Source organism: Haliotis cracherodii, unplaced genomic scaffold, assembly GCF_022045235.1.
Source record: "Haliotis cracherodii isolate W230 unplaced genomic scaffold, xgHalCrac1.p SCAF_5, whole genome shotgun sequence".
NCBI classification, from domain to species: Eukaryota; Metazoa; Mollusca; class Gastropoda; order Lepetellida; family Haliotidae; genus Haliotis; species Haliotis cracherodii.
In genome coordinates, this window is record NW_027266308.1 from 28,156,145 (window position 1) to 28,183,746 (window position 27,602).

The following is a 27,602-nucleotide window of genomic DNA, read 5'->3' on the forward strand; positions in this document are numbered from 1 at the left end:
CTGTGACCATTTTCAACAGAACATGGAAAGCTCTCCATGATGGTAACTGATGCCCAATAGTAACACTATTTGTGAAAAAGGGCTTGTCTGATTGTAACTTAGACAAGCTTGTTCTATATGTACAGCTGATCAGACATAAGTGTTTGTGGGGACAATGGCTAGTGTGTGAGCAAACAAAAAGCATTTACACTTGGGTTGACAATAGAACAGCTTCTTTGTGGTGTCTTCCTAGTAAAAAAGCCAGACAGACAGATATGACTGGTTGTGTGTGCACAGCTGGTGTTCGTATCCTGGACAGACACATATCACTGGTAGTCATCCTAGGCCAGACAGACGCACACACCACTGGTTGGGAGTACAGCTGGTGTTAGTCATCTAGACAGGGGGGGGGGGCACGGGTGGCCCAGTCGTCTAAAGCGCTGTGATTCGCTGTGCAGTGTTGCGTCACTTGGGCACGCCAGAAACCTATGATTGTGGTTTTGAATCCCGGTTCGCCCTGATTATGTTTCTATGTTTGTCAGCACAATACCTGTGCTTGTGGGTTTCACCGAAGTGGTAAATGTCTGAGAACTGCATCACTTCGGGCTTTCCTCCCACATTGAGCTGACACGCCACAATATAACTGGAATACTGTTAAAAGCGGCATTAAACCCAACTCACTCACTCACTCTTCTAGACAGACATAACTTTCCTTACTGGTCAACTGTTAAAAGTTTAAAGCTCAGTACCAAAAGCATAACATATCACATATATATTCTAAAATCTGAGATGTGACATAAAACATTTTTTCAATTGCTTAGTGACATATTAATTACGATAGGGGTCAATAGCATGAAGTCATGGAAGAAACAGGTGTTAACCCAAAAATGCTGGTTTGGGAGTTTGAAATACTACTAAATTGATTTTTGTTTGTCAATTTATTCAATTTCATTGCCCCTGGTACAGCAACGATAATAGAAAATGCTACCAAGACTAACCTATAGTCCAATACTGATGGTAATGACAATTGGAGGATTTTATGTGCACTTCTCTAGTTCATATACTTCATGTCAGTGAGTAAGGTCTTGTTTGTTTCTTGTTTAACACCTCCCTCATCAATATTCCAGCTATATGACACCGGTCTGTAAATAATCCGAGTCTGGACCAGACAATCCAGTCATTGACATCATGAGCATCGATCAAAGCAATTCGGATACAATGACATGCATCAACTGTCAGTGAGCCTGACCACCCGATCCTGTTAGTCGCCTTTTATGTCAAGCATGGGTTCCTGAAGACCTATTCTACCCCGTGGCTTCATGGGTCCAGTGAGCAGGGATATATGTGAAGACCTTTTAAAACACTATTAACATGAATAAATAACAACTTTTTCAACTAAAATTTTGTTTTTGCAACAAATCTCAACTTTTCCCCACACATTGACATTCATCATAATCGACTTCAAATTTCTGATACGGTAACCTATTCACATTTAATGCCTGAAGATGCAGTACACAGCTGTGAACATCCTAGCTAATGCATCATGTAACAGTACATGTTGCAATCAATAGATAGGGAGTGTCTCGTCTGTTATTAGTGCTTTTATACTGTATATCAATAAAACAGTTTTGTAACTTAGCTCAAGGTCTTTTCTATTCTATACAATCTGTTGTAGTTTCCATTTTTTTTTTACAAAGTGCACAATATATATAAAATAACACACATCAGTGTTTGTCTGGGGTGTATGAGGTTGAAGGACAATTACCAGCTGCAAGTTTCTTATTTGGATCGAGCGAGCGAATCGGTTGGGTTTTAACGCCACTTTGAACAGTATTTCAGTTTTATCACGTTGTGTCAGCTTAATGTCGGAGGAAAGCCCACAAGCATGGGTATGGTGTTGACAAACCAAGAAACATAATCATGGCAAACCGAAACACCTGACGTCATCACTTTCAGTCATCCATTCGATAGTTTTCGCTGCTATTTTGCCTTTTTCACCAAATGGAATCAGTATCGTCAGATAATTGAGACGGGTAATTCTCTTGTGTCTTTTAGTTCTATGTTAGGATGAAAATAATCAGACATTTTCAAATGGTATACAACTAACATTTTTTTTTCATCTTTCATGTTTTTGGCTTTTGCCATGTTCAAGTACACAAGAATGACTAAACAAAAAAGTAAAAAGCAATTTGTCCAACTTCATTGCAGAGCTAATGATCACGGCTCGCCTGCAGGATGGGTAGCGGGTCCCTTATCATACCTTGAACTTTTGGAAGAAAACAAGTGTCCCTCCAGATTTTAACTAGTATAGATCAGTTGCTGTGTCTAACCTTGATGGTTTGTGACAGTCTAACAAATCCTCAAAGAAAACAAACACACAAATGCTTTGTCATTATTGTATTCTTATATTCAAAATAGTGGGGGAAAAAGCCAGTGTGTTTGGTTCACAATCTCCCAAAGTAGAACATTACCTTGAGATTTTATTGTTGCTATGTCGCGTATCATGCAAATAGAAAGTTTCTAAAATGGGAGAGCTAAAATTAATACATGTAAATGTTATTACTACATGAAAATAACAACTATCATTTGTCAATGAATTTAATTCATTATTAATCGAAATATATTATTTACAAAATATCTTTAATAATGTACAATAAGATGAAAAAAATACATAAACAAAAATTCCAAGCACAGGTAAAACAGACAATGTTAACCATGTGTTGAGTTACAGTTAACATTTTTCACCTTAAACAGCTATTTTTATGCCAAGGTTATACCTTTTATGTCATGGTTTACAAACTTTATATTAGATTGGGTGGTTCAAATGAAAACAAAAATGAATTTGGTCATCCAAGCATCTTGTGATTTATTGTCCATGTTGTGTGGGTTGGTCAGTTGCACAGGGCAAACTATCCATGCCAATTCTGATCACTGTACAGAACTATCAATACAGAACAAAAGTTTGCTAATTAGGTGTTGGCACCAAGCCATAAGACGCCAAAGCTCAATTAATAATCATACTTATAATTTATTTTAAACAGCACCTGTAGTGGTCTCTCTCTTCTTCTTTTTTAATCCATCCAAAACTGCTGACACATGCACATGAAAATAGATTCAAATATCGCATTTTATCACCTGGGACACTTGCACAAAGCTACCTTAGCAGGACAAAGGCCATCATAACTCCCAACTTCATTATAGACTTACAACAGTCTTAGCGCTAAGATTGCTTTGTGGAACTCTGCACATTGAATGGCAGGGCCTGGGAGACCTGTGTTTGCCTTTTCTCACAGATTTCAAGCTATACATGGGGATTACAAGATAGCCTTAAAAACATGTTTCAGGCAATCTGACATTTTCATTCCGCCAAAACTATAATACAGACAGAAATTCAGGGAAAATAGCTTCAAGAAAATATTTACTATTATGTATCATCAATTTGGAAATAATTTCTAAATGATATTATCAACACAAAATTTCCCCTAGTAAACATAATCAAGTACTTTAAACAATTAAACTTTTGTTCATGACACTATCAAGTATCACTGTTATAGATTCTAGATGGTAAAACATACAGAGAGCATCATAATTTTAAGTAATACAAGAAAAGAGGATACTGGCAAGTCAAGCTTCATAAAGATTAAAGTAAGAACACCTTAAAAACAAACATCCCTGTCTCATATCACAAAACTTGGAGCCTTGCACAAGCTGACCATGAGTAGAGCTTGAGAGAGGTCTACATGTTTTATATTACATCTCTACAACATAGTCTTGATGCTGCCTTGAGCTTGGCGCATCTGACACAGCAATGCTAGAGACTGCTGTTCCATTGAGCCTTGGGATCAATGGAGTGTTCAGACTGCTGCTAGCAATGTTGCTTCCACTATCATATATGATCCGGTCAGTTTTGGATGGCTGTTGAAGGATGCCCACGGCCGTGTGTAGTTTCTCTGCCTTCTCTACAGATGATGTCACAGACTGGAACAAACAACACATTGAGAATAAAAAAGAAGGAGAGGAATTGGGGTTATCTCCCCAAACATTTGCTTCAAACTGATCAGCTGCAGAAACCTGATATATAATGCTAAGAGCTGACTGATGACAATCTCATTCATATCAGATCATAGTTCCCCCTTTCGCTAAACAAAAATCTCAGTTCATCCCATTACATGACACTCTCACTAAAATCAGACCTTAGTTATCTCTAAAGCTAGAAAAACAACCTTTCATTTGACCAATCAGAGCATCGCTTACCAGATTTGGAAAGTGACAGTATGTATGTGAAATGTATTTTCAAAGCATGCAACCTTGAAAAGGTTAAGTGGTATTCTAAATGACAGTCACAGGCTGGATGACCAGTGCCATCAAAATCATCTTCCATGTCTTGCTTCAGTGGGACAAACAATTGAAACTGGAGAGACTTTCAATAGCCTCTGGAAAGTACTGCAATACAATCTTGGCAATCTATTAGACAAAACTGAATTTTCTTTTGTTCAGTTTTCAAATTTTGAATAAATACTTTTCAAAGCATAGTCTAGAATGCAAGTCACAAGTATGAAACTAATGCCGCAAAACTCGAGCAAGCTAATGTTAACTTCTTTTAAGTCATTTCATTGGTTGTTCTTATGTAACTTGTATTGGGACAGACTCAGATCTTTGAGTAGCGGCATCGGTAGCAAGTACTGATATCCGATTTAATGAGATTGTGAATGAATAACAGGTATATTAGCTAAATAGTTTTCAAACTAAAGCCCTCAATAACAGTGTCGCTATTACCAGTGTTTGAAATTAATACCGGTAAATAAACGGTGATGGTGTCCTGGTCATAACCCTTATGCTTAAACTCTCAGGTCAAGGTTGTCCCTGTCTGTATGACTTGATGATGATAATGTAGATTTTATGAGTGCTTCATGTGTTTTTGAAGGTGTTCTCAGTGTATTGTTTCACAAAGTTTCAAACAACATTTAAAGAAACAAAACCACCATGAAAATAAAGTGTTTGAGATTTTTTTTCAATACTGTTGACACACTTATTCAACATAGGTAGATATGACTTTTCCATCCTCCATCATAGATAACTTTGTAGTACAATTCATAATCTGATGGAGATCCCCTGTGTAACATCCCCACTTCTGCCCACAAGTATGGAATACATGCAAAAGAAATTTCCACCTTAGCAATTGCATTAAGCTGTGATGAAGCACTCTTCAGGTCTTCCTTAAGTTGTGGGTCTGCAAGCAGAGTGGCTTCTTCTTTAGGAGTAAAGGGTTGTCTCCCTTCATTCGTCACCTCCACCTTCGCCTGTGATGACGAAATACCTCTGTGTGATTCCTTACGTCTTAGTTTACAGATTTGCCATAAGGCTAGCTGATTACTTCTTTTATTCCAATCAAATGCCATTTCAACAAAAATCCTAAACAAATCATGAAAGGGGTTGAAAACATGTTCTAAAGAGGATATGTTCTCATAATTTAAAAGAAAAGAAGAAAAATGTTCTAGTTTGTTTTCAGATAAGGATAATTAAGACAAACAATTAAAAAGACTTGTGCATAGTGACATACCAAGTAAAAGGCTTTTTTATTGATGATTTCATAGGTTTCTTCTTCACAAAATCGAGGATGGAACTTCCGTTTCCGCGCTACACGCACAATAGCACTGTCAAAGTTGGGTACCAACTCATTATTGATGTAATTTCTTTTGTCCACATCAAGAGGTTCAAATTCTGAAAATTGAATTAACAATATATCAGTTAGAGTATACTACTCAAAAGAAGTTAAAGAACATATGATTTTTTCATATAAAGACTATAGTAATGGCTGGTGGGTAATTGCAACACAGCCTTCCAATTGTGGATGTTCTTAGCTTGTTTTGAGTAGTGTATAATCATGCTCCTTAACATTTCTATTGTGATTACTAATACTAAATCCAAATAAATATTGGCAAATCAAATTAAATAAACTATGTTGTGATTAATGTGGTTAATCATATTAAATATGAATCATGCTAAATCGATCATTTAATTTTCTTTTGATATTTACTTTGGGGGATTTACCAGAAACCACTTCTCATGCTGCATAACAAGCCATTGTTTAGATTGACATTAATTGCAGATTACTTTAGACTGGATGGTTCCTGTTGTACATGTTGGTAAAATTACCAAGAAATCAACTTAACATACTGTTTCTTAACATCAAAATCCCCTGAGTACATCTGTAGGGTATAGTTCTGTGACCTGTACCTGATGTTTCATCGTGGGTATCAGCAAGTGAACACTCTTCTCCATCTATAAGGATGTTCTGTTGAATAGCTGTTTCATAAATCTGGAACAGGCATTGATCGTGAGTTATTTTTCATGGGATGAACAATCATTGCATACAGTAAACTACAGTTAAAACAAACTCAAAGGGACGCCTAATTTTAGTTTGTTATATCCGCCATTCAACCGTCAGACATCTTTTATCAAGTCATGTGACATCATGTTACTCAATAAATAACCAAATTGTGCACTGTACATGTACAGAATATATCCACTTCAATCACTGTGTTACTATTGTTAATAGAGGGTGTAATCTGAGGACAAGGTGTCAGTACTTATGATAAAATCAATTGCCTTCAATTGTTTATTGACGCTTTGAACACCCTTGGCTGCAGATGTTTTGATAGGCAGATTGTGACATGTGTGGAGCTCAGTTCAGGGATTAACAGTTTGTTACACACTTAAACATCATTGACAGAGTACACATAGGACCACAAGGTGAGTTCGCTATATCCGTTATGAGTGTGTTTGTTATATCAATCAAGTTTATATGATAAAATACATGGCAAATGACTGGGACAAAAAGAACAGTTCATTATATGCGTCAGTTTGTTATAAGCGTGTTCGTTATTAACGTAAATTACTGTATATACCATAAATACCTTAAAAATATAAACTGCTCATAAAACTTGGCAACAAATATAATTAACAATTTAAGCTTTTTATGGGACAAATCATTTAAATGTAATTAAAATCATCTATATTTTAAGTTTGAAGTGTTATGTGTGTTATAGAATTTTAGGAAATTTCCATAACACTTTTCTATCCAATTCCTTGGCTCCATATAATACTGAAAACTTAAGCATAGTGAACATGTAAAACCTTTGTCTGTCTGCAACATGTCAGCAACAGACTTTCAACCTTAAGTTGCTGAATGGGTCGTTGTCGACACAGGTAGTATAGATATGTACCCCAGGTACGTTTCTATATACAGAAATGTACCCTAGCCCCAATCAGAATACAGAAACGTTCCCTGAACCCTAAACGGCTGACGAGTCTATCTTCCTCAACCAAAACCAGTTTACGTTGTTGCACCGGTTTGCCTGATTTCAAGTGCATGCTAGGTCATACTGTGCATCGGGGAATATTTAATGTGTATGCTTGTCATAAAACACACTGGCACAGAAGCTTGGATGTTATCTGAAATCTTTACTACAAATGTCCAAACATTGGATGGTAGTTATGTCTGGCAATGGCAAATACTTGTCGTAGATAACTAAATGATATTGTCATGGAAATTCGAAAAATATTTCTAAATGAAAAAGGGAGATTAATAAGTACTTGTTCATTATTAATATATGTTTGTTAAAATTGGACTAATTGTGCTATGTTGACATAATAAATAGCGGACAATGTAAGTCCCAGGAGTATCCATCTCCCTTCATGTACGAGCATTCCTTGGGAGACCTCTCCCCACAGAGGAGCAGTCTGCTAGTAACAACCAGTATCAACATTCTGATATAATGGTATCGTGTTTTCCCAGTGTTAGTGTGTGTGTGAGGTCCTGACAGGGCATTTTCGGGCCGCGGGACAAAGTAAGGCTAAGTGCATAATCTTTTAAGGTAGCGGATTAGTAATCCGGAATGGCCTCGTCGTAGACTGTTGTCTGAAATTAAACGTAATTTTTGACAGTTCAATGTTCAGTACTGTCATGGTGTAATAGTTTTCTGACCTCTCGAAACCGTAATCTGCATCGTTCTTTGTCTTCGTCAGAGGCTTCAGGGTTTCCTGATACGATATGTTCAATGTGCTCGTTTATTGCGGTAACGATAGAAGAGATCGCACGTTTACTTCTACATTCAATTTTCACATTTTCGGCAGAGTCAGCCATTTTAAATCGTGCGCGCCTAGATTAGCGCATGCGCGTAAATATCGACGAAGGGAGGTAACTCTAAATTTGTTTATTATCCAAAACGTGAGCAGTATATTCACACTATTAGTTGATCTGCTATTGCACAGATCTGAAGTAATTGTAATCATATTGTTGTTGTATCATATGAACAAAAGAGAATGCCGAGGTGACACCACGATGAATACAGAAAACTTTGACTGCTATGTTGATGTACACAGTCATTTGACAGATGAAGTATTTACAGAGGTAGACTCAAGGCCCTGACTTGTTTCTAGGCCGGAATAAAAAACAAATAACTATCACTATAACGTCTTTAGTATGTCTGAAACTGTCCCAGGCATAACTCTTTCTAAATTTAATAAGTTGTTAATAAAGACAGTTTCTCTGTTGTCTAAATTACTTGGTGACATTTTGTATTAAACATAGCCTGTACGGCTGTAGATCTGTCTATACAATAGATCTAACTATTTTAGGTACGAGATTATTGCAATATGTGTGTCCGGACTAACCACGATTTTATAGTGCTAGCCCAATGAGATGCCATGCCACAGTTTAACATGAATACCCCACTCAGACACAGTAAACTGACTCTGAGCCGACCAGTCCTTGTTTTAGCCCCTTAATGCCGAATGCCAGGCAGGGTAACAACAAATACCATATGTTAACATCTATTGGTATGACGCTGACGGGGTTCAAACCCCAGACCTTCCTCTCCTCAGGTTGATGCTCTACCACTAGACCACGGATGCAGTCAAATAAAAGAGGAAACAAATAAATTTGAAAATGTTTGAAGATAAATGTTTTGTTATTTCTATTTATAATGCTGTCTAATTGCTATTCAATTGTACAATATATTTATTTCCAGGACATTGAAAAAGTTATATCAGAGGCGAAAAAGGTAAAGATCACTGCATTATATCCTAACAGTTGATCACAGACCGTGTATAATAATCATTTTAGTTATTTAATGAGAGAATATGTTCATGTCACTTGCCAGATCTAGACAGAGTAGGCCTAATTCTAGTTGTTTCTCTCAAATTCTATTATATTTTGCAAGCAAGCAGTTAATGATTACCATGGTAACACTTGGACAATGTCTCAGTTTCACACCTGTCACAAATTACAGTGATTAAATCTAGACTGCAGTGCGAAATTGGAACATGATCCTCCTTTTGACTGGAATTCAATAAATTATGGTTACCATGGTCACAGGTGGGAGTGGCAGCATCCCTCGTTGTTGCAGAGAATGAACACCAGTATGATCAAGTCCTTCATCTTGCAGACAGGTAAGATTAGTTCCACACAAAATATTATATAGTTTTATAATATTAGTTGCTCTGGTAATAAGAATTAAAGGATTTGTATAATGCTTTGCTGAAAAAAAAGAAAAGATTCAACTGTGCTTATTTGTTTCCTTGTATTCCACACAATTTTACAAATGTCACTACTCGGATAGATGACAATAACAACAACAAATAACAATAAGAATGGAAACCTATTAAATTCATATGGGTAAAAATATGTCAATCAAGTATCCTATTATTAGTGGGGGGCGGTGGGGTAGCTGAGTTCTTATAGTATCACTCGTCACGATGAAGATCCAGGTTCGATTCCCGACATGGGTACAATATGTGAAGCCCATTTTTGGTGTTCCCCGTTGTGATATCTCTCGAATATTGCTAAAAGTTGCATAAAACAATACTCACTCTCACTCACTCACTCAATCACCCGACCAACCCACCCACCCACTAATGATGTCAATCACTGTATTGTCTGGTCGTATATAAACATGTCAGGCTGTCAGCATAAACCATGAAATTTACAATCTTTCAACACCAAAAAAATATATTAATATGAGGCCCCTACTTTTAATTTTAAGAGCACTCTGGGCGCTTATTATGTCAAAAACAGTACTTTGAAATGTTCCATTGTGTAACATGAGGTTGGATAGTATATGCACCAGCAGGAAAATTACAACATTTTCAGGATCAAAGATCATTTTTTCGAATATTTCAGATTCCCAGACTTTGTGCTTCCATGTCTTGGAGTTCACCCTGTTCAGGTAAGGTCAAGTTTGCACATTTTAAGAACTTGCAGAAAACTCATGTTCCAAAAGTTAATTAACTTCTATCTGGACCTTCCTTCCTTTCTTCACTATATTCAGTACTTGTTGTCAACAGGCCTTTTTTGTACAGAGGAAATACAATTGAGGTGCAAACAGTATAAGATATAATACATTTCTTTGCGTTTTAACAAAAACAGTTTTAACATAATAGCATATTAAACATGTTGGAGTATTTGTGTTCTTACAGCATTTGCATAAAACAAGTACTTTGCTGTATTCATATTGATAATAGGGTCTTGTGATGACAGTAGTGTATTAAACTTCAGAGTATTTGGAAAGATGTAAAATTTAGATTCTATGTAACTTTGCCTAAGCTGGGAAAATTAATAAAAAGTGATATTCATTTTCAATATGGTTTAAGTTACAAACTTTACATTTTCTAAATTCACGAGAAATATTATAATGTCGTCCACGTTCAATTTCTAAATTGTGAGAACTAAGCCGAAAACGAGTCTATGTGAGTCTATCTGGCATTCATTCACCTGACGAAGGAGTTAGCATATACTCCGAAACGTTGTGTTCCTCATAATAAAGAAGTTGACATCCATAAATTCTCTTCCATATGTGTATCACTTCTAAATGCCTTTCAAAGACTTGAACTTCTATCTAATTCAACTGACTATTCATTTCTACTTGGGCTGGGACGAGTCCAAATTTACTACTTGGGTTCCCGACCCCCCATTACCCGATTCTACCCAGGTACCCACTGCAAGTTTCAAGAGTAGGGAACAAAATGTCTGATTGGTAATTGTTTTACCGCAGCCCTGGCAAAACTATTTAGATATATGTATCATACAATCAGATCATGCATTCACTAAAGTTGACTGAAGCTTTATCTTTACTCAAACATATACAAGTCAAAAGGAATGTGTGCATTTTCAGAAAGAAATGCAAACATTAGCAACTCGTAGTGTAACCACTGAGCTATAGTGAGTTTTTGTCATTACACAATATATCACGTGACTAACAATGGGTCCGGGTAGTTCTATGGGTACCCGGGTCCTACTCTGGACCCACCCGACCAGAGTACCCAAGTTATCCGTCCCAGCCCTAATTTCTACACTAATGCACACCCATTTCACAGCATGAGTTAAACACCCATACAACTGGCATTAACCAGCCTGACAAAATACTTGTTTTGTAACTTCGTTGAAAATTCTAACTGCTGGGAGTGAATAAGAAATAACCCTGCAGTTCCCTGCACCCTGTCAAGTTCTTGTATGATGCCACATTGCCATATCTAGCATGTGTAAAACAAACCTAATTTGTAAACCTCCCACTATGCATTTCTCATTCTTCTTTTGATCCAAAGTGGAAATGTGCCTAAAGAAAGGTTTCCAGATTCTGAAAAAATCAATCCGCCCAAAAACACCTAGCGTCACCATGGTCACTGTTACATATTGATGGCTTGAGAGTTACCTCCCTTACTGTACGCACATATGCATTACATCACTGTTAGCGTTGTCTGATGGCGTTCTACAAGCTGAGAAGTAAATCCAGTGACCAACCACTTCTATCTGTTAGTTGGTAGTTGGTAGTTATGAAGTCAGGTAGCATCAAACACTTAACAGTCACCTCCCAATAATCTGGGTCATGCACGCTTTTCATGCCGGTCCACCTTCATGCGCTGAACACAGGATTTCTCCACTCTACTCATTCTCTTTCTAGAGCTAAATAGGCTAGTGGAATTGTGATGCGGGGATGGACGGCTGGGCATATAGTGTGTGAGATAGGTTAAGTATGTAAATATACCATTTATTGTAAAATTTACAAATTTTTAAACTTATTATCACACTATCCATTTATCCCACAGTTGGATGGTGAGGTGCAAATCCCTAGCCTATAAAGGCAACAAACATATAGGATATACAGCAGTTAAACAGTGATACAGAACCATATTAAGTAACGTTCACTGTCAAGTGTCAGAAGACAATGCTCATGGATAGGGAAGAAAGACTCAAAAAAGAGTGTATAAATGTACAATTCATTGTAAAATTTACTAAATCTTCATGCAGGGAGATCCAACCCAGGAGAGACGAAGTGCCAATTTGCAGGTAATGTTGAGGGACCTTCTCTTCCCAATCTCATTAAAATCAGATCTCAGTTCTCGCTACCGTTAAACAAAGATCTGAGGACACCCCATTACGGGTCACGTCAGACCGACCTTGTGCGAACTTTGACCGACCAATGGAATGACTGACAAGAAGTTGACATTAGCCAATCAGAAGGCAGCTTTCTCATGCTTTACAGCACTAATTTCAAATTGGCAACAAGGCTTCGAAACATATTTTGACAAAATCTAGATTAAGAATTTGAAACCTGAAAAAAAGAACATTCTGGAATGGTTGAATAGATGTTCTAGGTTGTATGGATTCAGTCGTTATTCCCGTAACTATTGTTCGGAATACCCCGTGTTAAAGTTTTCGAGGTTGAACGATTAGAAATCACATTCCGACTGTCACTTTCATGATCTTGTAAGCGACGCTCTGATTGTTCGGGTGAAAGGTCGTTTGGATGTGACCCCTAACAGGATGTCCTCAGATCTTTGTTTAGCGGTAGCGAGAACTAAGATCTGATTTTAATGAGATTGTTCTCTTCCACTCCGTCCTCCCTGATTCCAGGTACCCCAAGCTTGAAAAGGAGCTTTGCGTTTTGTGATTGGCAATTTATGTTCTATTTTTTTGTGGAATATATATCATCAAATGAGTTTGATCTACTGTTATTATCAGGGTATGAAACTCCCAAAAATTTCAGCCGGACCACAGGACTGGCTAGCTGAAATACTTGCCAGCCCTGACTAAAATCTGCCTGCCCACTAGAATCATATGTTTCTCAGGATAAGCTAACAGGATTTCTTTTTTGGTTACATTTTATCATTCATCTTTACATGTGAATTAATGATTATCATCAGGAAATATTTAGAATATTGTCACATATGAAATATAACCCGACCGTCGTGCAGGGGGATTTGAAAATCTGGCAGCCGGAGTTCAAATCAACCCGTCTCGGACGGTCGGGCAGGCAGGTATTTCGAACAATTATACAATTATTTTTAGTATAATGTGACAACCTATAAAATTGACGGATGATGGGAATACGGACGAGTGTGTCTTATTATTGAATGATTTCATGCAGGTTTTGGAGCCATTGTTATATGGTGTGTACACTCTGTTGCCAGGATATCACCAATACAGAGGCGTTGATCGACAAACATCATGGCAGACTCGGTGCAGTTGGGGAGGTGAGAAATATGATAATTGAACATATATTGTAAAAAATAATGGTTTAGCAAATATTGAGGGATCCTAGCACAAAGTTATGACTAAGACATCACATCAGTCATGTTGAGATGATAGGTGAAATTAGTACTTGTACTGCTATGTGTCTGTCATATGATATAGTAACATTAGTCCAAGTCTCTGTAAAGATAAGGGGGCACGGGTGGCGCCGTGATTCGCTGTGCAGAGCTGCGTCCCTTGGGCACGCCAGAAACCTATGATTGTGAGTTTGAATCCCGGTTCACCCCGATTATGTTTCTAGGTTTGTCAGCACCATACCCGTGCTCGTGGGTTTCACCGAAGTGGTAAACGTCTGAGACCTGCATCACTTCGGGCTTTCCTCCCACATTAAGCTGACACGCCGTAAAATGACTGGAATACGGTTAAAAGCGGCATTAAACCAAACTCTCTCACTCACTCACACACTGTAAAGATATTGTTGGATAAATATTCTCAATTTGATATCATTAAATTTTGAGTATATTGACAAGAAATATTCCTTTATGAGAATATGCAACTTGGTGTTCAACTCTCAGGTTTATTTTATTGTTCTTAGGTTGGGCTTGATTTTACTCCCCGGTTTTGTCGAGAGGAGGGTGACAAAGAGATGCAGAAACTTGTGTTGACAAGACAGGTGGGTAGGGGATGCTGCTGGCATCAGCTGGCCCCCAAACATGATTTGTAAGTAACCATGGTAAAATGTCTTCAGATATTTGTGTATCAGTGTTTCATCATGTAAATAGAAATTGTTAATGTTTGCTTTTTGTTTTTTTTCAGGTGGAGATTGCTCAGAAGCATGATCTTCCTTTGTAAGTTTGTTTTTTGTTTGTTTGTTTGTTTGTTTGTTTGTTGTTTAACGCTGCACTTAGCAATATACCAGCTATATGAAGGCGGTCTGTAAATAATCAAGTCTGGACCAGATATTCCGGTGATTGACATCATGAGCATCAATCTACATAATTGGGATACAATGACATGCATCAACCGAGTCAGTATTAAGAAGTATTCAAAATTATTACAAACTAACTACCTTTCATCTGTTTTTATATGTAGCCTAGTGGTTAAAGCGTTCGCTCGTCACGCCGAATACCCGGGTTCGATTCCCGACATGGGTACAATGTGTGAAGCCCATTTCTGGTGTCCCCCGCCGTGATATTGCTGGAATATTGCTAAAAGCGGCGTAAAACTATACTCACTCACTCACTCTGTTTTTATATTTGTTTAATTATTGTATCTGCAATCTGTTCACAGAAATGTGCATTCCCGATCAGCAGGCAGGCCGACCATAGCACTTCTCAAGGAGTTAGGTAACTGTCATATATTGGACGACGTTCGTTATCAAGTTAATGTTGTTCGGAGGCACTAATCAGCAAGTGTGTACCAGAGGAACGTGTGGTTGATAGCATGAGCAACAACACTTGAATTCATTGCATGAGGACATATTAATCACCAATCTAGAGCACAGCTAAAGTGAGTAATTCAATGTGGGTTCATCATTTGGGAAACATGTCATACAACTGTTTACCACAAACTTGGACATGCTGTACGTGGAACTTAAGTCTTGGGTTGTGCTCTGTGACAGATAGAGGACTTGTGACTGTATTTTGTCATGCTGAAAAGGAACAGTTGTGAGAAAAATAGACCCTACCTCTTGTTCCTGCTACTGTTCATTTATGTCCTTATATAAGATAGCTAAGCGATAAATCGCAAAAAACAATGAAGAACAAGGCTTGGTTTATTTCATGAAAAAAACGTTGATCTATCTTGGCGTCATTTCTGGAGATTCGAACACATACTCGCAACGTGGTGAGGTCATAAATTGGATGACACTATTTTGGAGAGGGTAGTGAGTTTTTCCCCTTAGATGTAGCTGGGCTACACAAACAAATGCATTAGCTAAATGATAACACGCTAAAGTGGGCGTGCTATAGCAATCTGTCATGGGAGATAAGGTAAGATAAGGAGCTAATGGCCATCACTTGTTTTGATGTTTATGAGAATATTGAGGAAATACCAAACTTAATCCCTCTGTTCATAACAAGGAATTGTCCAGCATTGCTGAGATCAGATTGTATTCAGGGAATCATCCTTATCTAAATATGAGTAATTACTTTTTAAGTTTGTAAATTTTATTAACATCCTAAAAGAGATTATGAATAATGTTGATGTCTCATATTGGTAAGAAATAAATGACGAGGGGTTGTTTATGGTACAATAAAACACTGCAGGGAGAATAAACCACAAGGGCCGCAGCAAATAACTGTACTGTTGTAAGTTCTCCATCTATTATGTAGTCATGGTGACAGCCACAGGTACTTGGGGCCTTCTCTTCCCAGAAGATCACACAAGGAAGAAGTATTAGTTGTTTGTTTGGATTTGTTTTTTAGATAATTTACAAAATTGTTTGGTGGTCTGGATTTAAACTTTATACAAAAATGATAGAAATTAGTTTCTTTTGTTCTTGCATCAATATATTGTAAAACCTGTTTCATAACAATCTCATTAAAATCAGATCTTAGTTCTCGCTACGGCTAAACAAAGATCTGAGGACACCCCATTACAGGTCACATCAGACCGACCTTGCGCGAACTTTGACTGACCATTGACATTAGCCAATCAGAAGGCAGCTTTCTCCTGCTTTACAGCACTAATTTCAAATTGGGGACTACGCTTAGAAACATATTTTGATAAATTCTCGATTACAAATTTGACACCTGAACAAAAGAACATTCTGGAATGGCTAATAGATGGTCTAGATTGTATGGATTCAGTCGTTAAACCCGAACTATCGTTCGGAATACCCCGTGTTAATGTTTTCGAGGTTGTATGATTAGAAATCACATTCCGACTGTCACTTTCATGATCTGGTAAGCGACGCTCTGATTGGTCGGATGAAAGGTCATTCTGACGTGACCCCTATGGGATGTCTTCAGATCTTTGTTTAGCGGTAGCGAGAACTAAGATCTGATTTTAATGAGATTGGTTTCATAATTTCCAATTCTTTAAAGTGATGTTGTAGGAACACTAGGATTGTCGATATGATCCAGGTGTGTTCTGAATGTAAGGGCAATATATGATTCTTTATCTCAGCAGAAAATTAACACACTGTATTTACAAATCTCATTACATTGTTCGTCAGTTACAGTGAAAATATGTTTTGCCTTATCAGGTGCCAGCAAGGTATTGATGCATGCGTTTGACGGGAAGCCATCGGTGGGCATGGAGGGGGTGAAGGCCGGCTTCTACTTCTCCATTCCCCCTTCTGTCACTAGGACAGAAGACGTGAGTCCACCGAGTGTTGAAGCTCTTTCATTCATTATTTATACTTTTCCCCCACATGTTCAATGGGAATAGTAACTGATCTATACAATCAGTGTAGATTTTGTAAGTAATGTCTCTACATGCATTGTCTGTTTACCACAATATAAGAGACCTTCTTTGTCCTAGGTAATCAGTGATGATGGGTCAAACTAAGAACAGATTTCAGTTGTGAAAAATTCACACATGAACCCTTAATACATACCACTCGGAGACAATCATTATATATGTTTTTGTTGTCAGAGAGAGAAGTTTGTGCGGCAGATTCCTATAGATCACCTTCTCCTTGAGACTGATGCCCCTGCCCTGGCCCCGGTCAAACAGGTGACATTCTGCATTTGGGGTCACACTTAGGTAGCAACCATTTTATTTCCGCTGGGGTGGGTGTGTGTGTGTCAGTGTGTGTGTGTCAGTGTGTGTGTGTGTGTGGTGGGGGAGGGAGGTTGTTAGGAAATTTCGTTTTGAGATCAGCATAATTTTTTTAATTTTTAGGAGCTCAATTCTTTTTTCAAACATAAACAGATGCTCAACCGCTTGTGTTCTTTGGGCACTTTCATATAGTCTGCAAGAAAAGGGCACATGGCATATGTGTAAACAAATCAGAGACACAGGGGCTTAATTATGTTGTTAGAAACAATCTCCCTCCCCAAAATCAAATGGTTGCTTCCTAATGCGTTATGGAGAATCAATACGTAATTATCCCCTAAGTATGGCTCTGTCCGTCACTCAGATCATCACTTTTCATTTCCAGAGCATAACACAAACCATTCAGTAGTTCTTTGTGAAACTCCCATTCACTTCAGGATTTGTCATGTCACTATCTTTTGGACTAACCATATTTTTTATTAGTAATTTGGTATACTCACATATATGTGACATATGTGAACTTTTTTGTGTGATTTTATGAGCATTAAGAAGGGCAGGGATATGGATTACATTGTCTTCTTGTTACTTCTAGAATAAACTTCAAGACATCCCCACATCACTTATCCTGACACCGCTACTATTGCATACATGTGAATAGGAGTTTGTGAACAGTAACATTAATGGAGAAGAAAGTACTTTGACATTTCATATGATCCTTTTGTGATACATCCGGACAATATGTGCTCTTAATTGATCACTATTGCATACATGTGAATAGGATTTTGTGAACAATAATTCTTAGATGAAAACATTAATGGAGAAGAAAGTACTTTGACATTTTAGAGTGTTGACAACTGTCATCATTTCATGTGATCCTTTTATGATACATCCAGACAATGTGCTCTATACCATTGCTCTCTTCATGCCAGACGCGCAACACCCCGTCCAATATCGTCCTGTCCTGTGAATACATCGCTAAAGTAAAGAAGATGGACCCTTCTGATGTGAGGCAGATTACAACACAGAATGCTATTAAACTGTTTCCAAAACTTGCAAGTTTCCTTGTAAAAAGAATGTAAATAAAATAATACATGGTCTGTCTTGTGTGCTTAGTCTGTCAGGAATGTCAGCCGTGTATTTCAATCTTTATGGTTGGATAATCATATGGCTTATCCAATGATTATCCCTCTCCCACTCTGTAGTGTGAGTGAGTTGGGTTTAACACCACTTTTTAACAGTATTCCAGTTATATCACAGCGTGTCAGCTTAATGCAGGTCTCAGACGTTTACCACTTCGGTGTAACCCAAGAGCACGGGTATGGTGCTGACAAACCTAGAAACATAATCGGGGCGAATCGGGATTGGAACCCACAATCATAGGTTTCTAGCGTGCCCAAGGGACGCAACTCCGCACAGCAAATCCCGGCGCCTTAGACGACTGGGCCACCCATGCCCCCCCACTCTGTAGTCTACCCATACAAGCATGTGTGTTTGTAATCACCACACGGGTAATTTGTGTTCACCTAAAATGTGCAGTTTATTTCTTCTCTCTTTCACTTGTATACCCCCTGACAACAAAAACAGATTTGTGAAAAATCAGCTTTATTATTTACAGGAATGTGCACACAAAAGTGATTCAAAACAAGCATGTTTGTAAATGTATATTACTGGAAAAACAACAACTGAATAATACTGTTGATTGTGACATTGAGAATGCATTACATTTCATATACCCCATGCAAGCTTGTAAACAAGCCATTAATACTGATGCATCATGAATTATCTGAAAGACTCACTCATTTTGATATTTCACTAACATTGAATCAACAATTGACTGTAGTAAAGCCAAGACTTGATTGAATACTGATTTGACATGACACAAAAACAATACAATCACTAGGCTGTGAATACTGTAGTATAATACTGTACTGTTACATTCGAAAATGTGACCACTAACACGGACTGTGAACATCTCAAATAATCATCTGTCAGGATAAATAACTACCTGTACTCACATGATTCTGAGCTTCCAATTAGCTGAGCTGCTAATTGTTACCAATCATTGACTACACTTTTCATGGTATTTCTATCCATCTTCCACAACACTACAGACACTAAACCACACAACACTGATTCTGACACATACATGCACAGAGGCCAAACATCCAATCTCATTAAAATCATATCTTAGTGCTCATCTCTTAGGTTTATTTAGCGATAGCAACCACTAAGATCTAATTTGAATGCGATTCACAAACATCACAACTGTTTGTTGTTAAAAGCCTTAAAGGTTAAATGCAACCCAAATATAATTAGTTAAGACACTAACTCAAAAGTCCATCAAGCAAGACGGATATGACATTCAACATGCTCAGGAAAATATTCTTTTTAAAACATATGCATTTAAAAAATGGCATTTAATACGTATGTAATGACATCTACTGAATTGAACATTATTTATTTTTTAGGGGCCTTTAATAATAATAATACCTTTCTGAAAACTATCCAGTACACAAAATATTACCTTTTTTCAGTGTACCTTCATAAACTATGGTGGTTCATATATGTGGATAACAAGCAGATAAACCTGAATATTGAAGTATGATGCATAAAAACCATACATGGACTGGTACAGGCAACATTGTCAAAATGAAGGATAATCATTAACTATGTATGATTGTGTTATTAAAAAGAAACATTTGATTTAGCCCTCTGATACACATTTGATTCTGTAAATCCCTCTAGGGAAAACAATGCACAGCTTTAACCATGTCTGCCATCATCTCATGAAGAGATGCATGACATGCGTGGTTTCAGCGTTACAGATTACTTGGATATATACGTGAAAATTGTGTCGGCTAATAGAGGAACAGGAACATTGTTGACCTTACTTTCAGTTATATCACTAACATGATTCAAAGAGAACGTGGGAAAACACAAGTTGTCTGCAGCTGTAGGAATTCTGCTAAAACAAAAATGTTGAAGCACAACTCTGAGACATCTGGTTATGAAATGACAGGAGATACTGAGGCTGGATTTGTGATGGTAGAATGTGCTTAAATCTTCAGCTGGCCATCATCTGCAAAGTAAAGTAAAATACAGAAAATAATAAATATATACACTAGGGCTGCAACAAATACACTATGAGGTGAATATGATTCCTATCACGAATATAGGATAATGAATACGAATATTAATTCACGAATACAATAATAAGTCATCAGTTGATGTATTATTTGTTATATTCAATGAAACATTAACAACATAAATTATTTGACATGGTTTGTTAATTTTCTATATTATACATTTATATACTGCACTTGTCCAGGTACTTAGTCTTAGTATCTGCTCAAATGCTACAATGACCAGTGACCAAATTCCTGTCAAATATTATATTATAAGAGTGTTGTCTTTAACATGTTTAAAGAAATCTACGCATATCATATGTTCTTATGGATGTTTTAGGTACAGGGTATGTAAATGCACATGATTGCATATTCATAAATATTCTGTTCTAGTGGCCATGAATAACGAATTCAATTCATGAATGGATACGGTTCGATTCACCGAATACGCGAGTGAATCGTAACGGCCCTTATAGACACACACTTTTGAGAATTTTTGCATAAACCTGACCAAGACATTGTGCACAATTTGTCATGTTTCAATTTGTAGGTTCAAGTTTGGCATTGCAAGTGCTGTTTGTTCTCATACAGAACAATCCACATTTTACTTTTAGGTCCTAAAGAACTCCAATGTTGTTGTAGGGGTTCATATCTCATTTTAAGTGTTTGGAAAGATGGACCTGAGCACAAAAACACATCTTTTCTGATTGGTTATGTGTTTTTAGCGTTTTTAAAGTGGTTCACTTGATCTATGGTAGGACCACTAATTCTTGATAATTATCTGTATTATAATTCATAACAGAGTTGTAGCAGGCAGGTACAGATGTGAGTAACAGTAATTTTGTGAATCCACTTTGATTATTAAATTAGATTTATTAATTCACAATGCTTATGGCTTAGATACTCACACTGCTTTTTGAAATGACGTCGTTCTCTATGTGTCGGTGCATCAACACTGAACGTGCATCTCGGCTCATATTCTGGAGCACGTTCCTCAAACACGGTGCTCGAAAATAATTCTTTGTTGTGTTTTCTCTCTTTGCGGCACCAATCCTGCTCCTTTTTAAGTTCAACAGCACACCACGATTCTCGCTGCTCGCCCAAATCACGGGCTTCTCCGGGAGACAATTTTCGTCCGCCTGCCGACATCTTGCAAATATGAGCTGGGTCTTAACAGTGTTTGTGAATGATCACACCTAGGTTTTGACTTGAGTGAAGGCTGGTGAGCCTGGTCACAACTTCCGATGCCGTTCACGTTGTCATGGAGACAACATAGAGTGCATTCTTTTTGGAAGGAGAATTTTACGTTTAACATCCATGCAGCATCATAGGACCCATTAACCCTTGTAATATTCAAATATCTTGTCATCAAAATGAATTTTGAAACATTCATTTTAACTATCGGCGTATGAATTTGAACAAGGGACGCAACTCTCTCACCAGACATTTGACTGGGCTCCAGTCTCTCAAAATGGTAATAAACTGGTTCCACTGTTGATTCGCGCAACGCCTTTAAACGCTTTACTTTCTTTCTGAAGACAGTTGCCCAGATATAACGAAATCGATTTTTAGTTATCATATATTAAGTAATTAATTATGGTTATCACATATTAGATTGTTTATATTACTAAAACATTTTAGAATTTACTGCTAATTGTTACATAGTACTATAAACTACAGTAAATAAGCTACTTGTTGACATTATTGTTGTCTGTGACATCTATCTCGCTTTTAACTTTACGGACATATCTCTTTATGCTTGTGTGTAAATTATTACTAACATACATTTTTTGGACCTTCAACTGAGAATGAGCATTTTGTCAACTTGGTTTTGCTGTTTGGCACAGTAAGCTGCCATTTATAATCAAACCATTAGCCCCAAAAATAAACTTGTTTCAGGTCAGATAAAGTGAGGTGAAATGGGGATTAATGTTTAGTAAATGACTGTAATGGTTTGTAGACATTCAGAAAGCTGTCATATTAACTGGTGAGGTGTGCTTATACATGACCAAGATGTTTCTGTTCCAAACAAAGGCCAAGTGGTTTCTGTTCTCATATAAATCTGAATGATTTGTGTTCAATACAATGTCAAGTGGTTTCTGTTCCAAACAAGACCAAGTGATGTCTTCCTGACAAGGCCAAGTGGTTTCTGTTCAATACAAGGCCGAGTGGTTTCTGTTCTCATTTAAAGCTGAATGATTTGTGTTCAATACAGGGCCAAGTGGTTTCTGTTTCAAACAAGACCAAGTGATGTCTTCCACGCAAGGCCAAGTGGTTTCTGTTGCAAACAAGACCAAGTGGTTTCTGTTCCAAATAAGACCAAGTGGTTTGTGTTCAATACAAGGCCGAGTGGTTTCTGTTCTCATATAAAGCTGAATGATTTGTGTTCAATACAAGGCCAAGTGGTTTCTGTTTCAAACAAGACCAAGTGATGTCTTCCACACAAGGCCGAGTGGTTTCTGTTGCAAACAAGACCAAGTGGTTTCTGTTCAATACAAGGCAGAGTGGTTTCTGTTCAATACAAGGCCGAGTGGTTTCTGTTGCTAACAAGACCGAGTGGTTTCTGTTCAATGCAAGGCCGGGTGGTTTCAATTCTCATATAAAACTGAATGATTTGTGTTCAATACAAGACCAAATGATGTCTCTTCCATACAAGGCCGAATGGTTTCTGGTCCATACCACAGATTTGTTCCATCTGTCCAAGCATGAAACGTTTCCTTTCTTTGTACACTGTTTTCACAAAATACATGACACAATAAGACATATATTGTAAGATATTTCAATGTTTATTTACATTCCAGAGGCATTCATTAAAACTCAATTAAGCATTTTTTTAATCAAGCAAATAAATTTGTTCCATATAGCAAACAAAAGTACAAACACATGATATAACACATAGGGTTTACATAATACTTTGTACAAAGCTCTTTTCCACATAGCAACAACAATATTTACATAAACTTAACATTAAAAGCACATACAAACTTTAAGAAAGCACTCAGTCATGAATCACAGATGAACAATCTGGGCCCTAAAAGTGATTACAGATTTGAAAAATGACATGAAATTGTGACCACACCCTTTTAATTTGTTGAAAATAGATGACTTTTGTTTATTACAATTTCAATGGAGTTCAATATAAGTTGAAATATCTCAGAAAGTATCCATCACATTTTATGCCTAGGTCAATTTTTCTGCATTTCTCCAATGTCTAAAATTAAGGGCCAACAAATATTTTTGGTGTTCACCCTCCTCAGATATATAACTGGAATGTACCATAAAATCATAACATTTAATATAAACCCATACTGTGTTATATTATTATCTGACCTGTTCTAGAAAACCGAGTATAACTGTTTTAAGCTGCTGTTCTGTCACATATACATATCCACAATAAATCTTACTGATGTTTTAGCACTAGTCTTATTTTATTGTGACGAAAAACATTGAAAATAAACATCTTTGTATAACTGCACAGAATTTACAAAGATATGAATATACATAAGAAAAAACAATAAACTTTAAAAAATTAACTCACATTAATAAATAGCACAAACTCTGAATTGCCTCCAGTATAAATATTAACACTAGCGCTGACCCACAGTGGGGAAGGAGAAACTGCAAGTGCCATTACGTCCTAGTGCAATAGTTAAACAGACATCTTTTCCCAATCAATCGTTGTAAGATCTTTCCATGAATAAAAAACAGCTGCATTTACCAGACATTAAATGGGATGCACTGTTTTTGTTCATCATCCCTACTTATCAGTGTTAAACTTGAACTAATCCTTTCACTTAAAGCTGGCCATTAAACAATCACCAGTACTAGCATAGCTTCCAATCCTATCTAGTAGGACAATGTTACGAACATTGCAAGAGTGTCTTTAGTCACATTATGATCTGGTAACATTAAGATCGTCATAAAAATATTGCTCCTTCCATAAGCAAAGAGTTTAACATGAAAGATGGTGGATACCATTTAATAAAACTACAAATCGATAGAGGTTAAAATATACTTCACCAAATTGTAGGATATCATTATATGGATCTGCGTGTCTGCCGAGAAATACGTGTGTGAAATCTTGCAGTAGTTTGGACGACATATCATCTCATACTTTCATTCATTACCCAGTCCCAGGCTTTTATTGTGTGCTCTTGCGTAGAGTTTTAACAGTGTAATCTTGAGTTCGTTCAGTCCATAAACCATTGCATACATTCATGAGATATGCATTCCTAGACCCTGACTTAAACTGCCACTCAATAACTGCGTAGACTTATTCAGTTTAAACACTGACGTCATGATGCCTTGCTACAACCATGTGGCACTCTCATTCATCGGACACGAACACAAATCACGTCTTCTGAAATCATCTGGAACTAATTCCCCATCAGAAATGATACCAGCTTCAACACATATCCCCGTATAATATCAAAATAGGTTTTATATATAAAGTTACTTTCCCCATAATCAGTCAACTTTCTCTTTCACAACTATTTACAAATATACAAACTGCTAAAATCCACTTCCATAATTTCGTAGCTTACCAATGGCAGATGTAATGTCTCTTTCAAATCATATCAATGAGAAATATTTCATTTACATCATTTTATATAAACTCAACAATTAACATATACAGACTTAATTTCACAGGTAAATGGATGTGCCATTTTTAATATTTTCAGTTTGCAAATTTCTTCTCCCTGAGAACCAAAGTTCAACATCAATAACGAGTAACAACTCTCTGACTTCCAGCATAATCCTTAAAAGGGACTATTTTGCTATAAATATAATCCAAATTTATTTAATAAAGAAACCAGTTTAGTAATTGGTGTGCCTTGCTTTGAAGTCAAACATGACATGGTAAGACAATGATATCTATTCTAAAATAATAAGATTTTAAATAATGTGACACCTAGAAGTTTTAAAAGGACAGGTGCACAAAATATCCTTCAGAGAATTATGATACATGATAATGGTTATAGAAATAACTGATGGAATCTATTAATGTTGTAACAGACATGACACATTAACATTTGCTGAAACAATCTACTATCTAAAACCTACAAGCACAATGGTCTCTGTGTGCCAAATTTCACATCCATAAGCATATGACTGTACACAACCATTGGTAATATATCATGGATTTGATCATTTAAAAAGTGACTAAAAAGTGATTGGTTTCTTCAGGTTTAGATTTCAAGGAATTTAAATCAATAGAAACGTCCTTGCCATATGTTCACACAGTGTCTATGCATTCGAATGAATTAACATGGTCCATGATGCTAACCATTTTGCGCTATAATATTGTCAAGCTCTAGTGTTGGCAGTGGAATATCAACAGTTAATTAACAAGTTTGGATACTCGAACCGTGATGTTTGAAACTTGCTGACTAGACATTGCGTAGGTGTGCAAGTTCAGAGGGAAATGTACAATAATATACATAGCCCCTTTGCTACTGATGTCGAAAACCACAAATTTGACGTGGCAAGGGAATATCATACACATATAAATATCCTGTCTGTACACAACTCTGTTCACATATCACGAAAACCCAAGATTTTCTTCAAATATATACATAATTTGAAGTATATCTGATGTGAACCTCCGACAGATCCATAGCATGAAGTCCACATCTCTTCCAAACGGAGTTCTATCCAGTGAAATTACTAAAATCTGTCTTTAGGGTAATAGTCGGTTTAACTGGTTCTGATATAACCTTGGTTGTCGGTTGTGACTTTGCTCTTGTTATCGCGGCTTGGTTAATCTTCACAGCAGCTTCTAACCGAGGTTTGAGGTCAGCAGACATACTCATGACAGTTCTGAATTGTTCTTGGTACAAAGGCCCGATCTTCATGATCTTCTGTAGTGCTTCACCGTGAAGGCTTCTTGACGACTGGCCCGCTGTGGTCAGGGATTTCTCCTCGAGGAGATATGAGATGAGGATGGGAACCAGGAGGGCTAGCAGTGTCACACCTGGAACAAGACAAGGTTGGAATATTATGTAAATTGTATCTTAACGACATGTTTTCATATGACACTGTAAAAGAATACAAACAAATTCAAAATTGATAGAAAACAGCTGTTCAATTGATCTGCCCTATGTCACAAGACTTCCACTGACTCGGAAAGAGTGTGCAGCTTTTTGCTTGGAAGCAGGGTATAAGAGATTTTGCCTCCCAAAAATCCAAGTGCAGCCTGACTTGCTAGATTTCTTCCCTTGCTGAGAAATTTATTTCCCTCCAAGTATTTTATGAAGATCACGTGGACCAATCAGATCTAATCTTTCTGACATGGAGGGATGAAGAAGACATTTAGCACAGAATAGGCAGATAAAATACGAGTGACTTAGGAAATAAAACTATCTGTTTAAAATTCCATTAGCTACTTCTTATATTAATTTCGAGTCGAGCCTGTTAGCTTGATGTATACTACTCAACAAAAGTTAAGGATCACCTGATTCTTTCATATTACAGTAGTTGATCAGTTATGGCACAATTATAGTAACATGACCGAATAACTATAATAAGAAGGAATACAGGATTTATGGCAGAGATGTAATAGAGGTAGAGACTTCGTAAGAATTTTAAGAATCGGGTGGTCCCTGACTTTGTTTCGAGAGAATATATATAAGAGCTTTCTAATTAACATATAGCTACCCCAAATTTAAAAACAGGTTTATCTCCATTCTACCAACTGACAACTGCTGTCTTTGAAAGCGTACTTACACATGGGCAAATATGCCAGCTATCTAGGGACATCTTGGACATATATACAGATGGCCCTCTCAGACGTAAAACACAAACAAAATACTATCTTGAATGGCTTGAGTGCCCGAGAATCAACCTCCCCATTCATAATGTTCTGTACTTACGTTTGCTGTCTTCGGCAAGGTTCACCAGCGTCTCTACAACTCTCAAAGACTCCAACACCAAGGTTAGCTCCAAGTCCGACGTTGGCCGCGATGTCGAAACCGAGTACAAGAACTCAATCACTTTTGGTGCCAGGGCATGAATATAGGGTGTGGCAATCTGACTGTCCGAGTGTTGAAGAATCGAGACAATGGCTTGAACGCATTTTACCTTCAGCTGCAAGGAGACATTCAAGTTTAAACATTCACCAAAAGGCTCATTCTATTCGTATCAGAAATAATGTACCGATAATATTCAGTGCCCTGCTCCAGTAAACAACCCCATGCAATGAATGATTTTGAAAGCATGAAAACAAGTTTTCAGCTGTCTTTCAC

At 37.2% G+C, this 27,602-nt stretch overlaps 2 protein-coding genes and 1 pseudogene across 7 annotated transcripts in view; 1 reads left to right on the forward strand and 2 right to left on the reverse strand.

The window, feature by feature from the left end:
• Positions 1-3,720: 3,720 nt before the first annotated feature.
• LOC139444192 (uncharacterized) lies at positions 3,721-8,155 on the reverse strand (annotated as a pseudogene).
• Positions 8,156-8,208: 53 nt separating this feature from the next.
• LOC139443416 (putative deoxyribonuclease TATDN3) lies at positions 8,209-18,330 on the forward strand. 2 transcript variants are annotated; one of them, XM_071224406.1, is made up of 12 exons: positions 8,209-8,392; positions 9,012-9,044; positions 9,359-9,432; positions 10,163-10,208; positions 12,287-12,325; positions 13,450-13,512; positions 14,106-14,183; positions 14,327-14,358; positions 14,801-14,856; positions 16,719-16,831; positions 17,111-17,191; positions 18,163-18,330. In XM_071224406.1, the coding sequence occupies exons 1-12, from the start codon at positions 8,291-8,293 to the stop codon at positions 18,310-18,312; spliced, it is 867 nt and encodes a 288-aa protein (XP_071080507.1). In that variant the 5' UTR covers positions 8,209-8,290; the 3' UTR covers positions 18,313-18,330. The 2 variants fall into 2 exon arrangements, with proteins under 2 accessions (XP_071080507.1, XP_071080508.1); XM_071224407.1 differs by lacking the exon at positions 18,163-18,330 and adding an exon at positions 17,826-17,939.
• Positions 18,331-23,133: 4,803 nt separating this feature from the next.
• Positions 23,134-27,602, reverse strand: part of LOC139444397 (HEAT repeat-containing protein 5B-like) — a 127,396-nt gene continuing 122,927 nt past the window's right edge. For all 5 annotated transcript variants that reach the window (XM_071225365.1, XM_071225361.1, XM_071225363.1 and 2 more), the window contains 2 exons: positions 27,231-27,444; positions 23,134-26,332 (listed from right to left, as the gene is read on the reverse strand). In XM_071225365.1, coding sequence (XP_071081466.1) covers positions 26,010-26,332; positions 27,231-27,444 — 537 coding nt within the window. In that variant the 3' untranslated portion in view covers positions 23,134-26,009. The remainder of the gene's footprint in view (positions 26,333-27,230; positions 27,445-27,602) is intronic.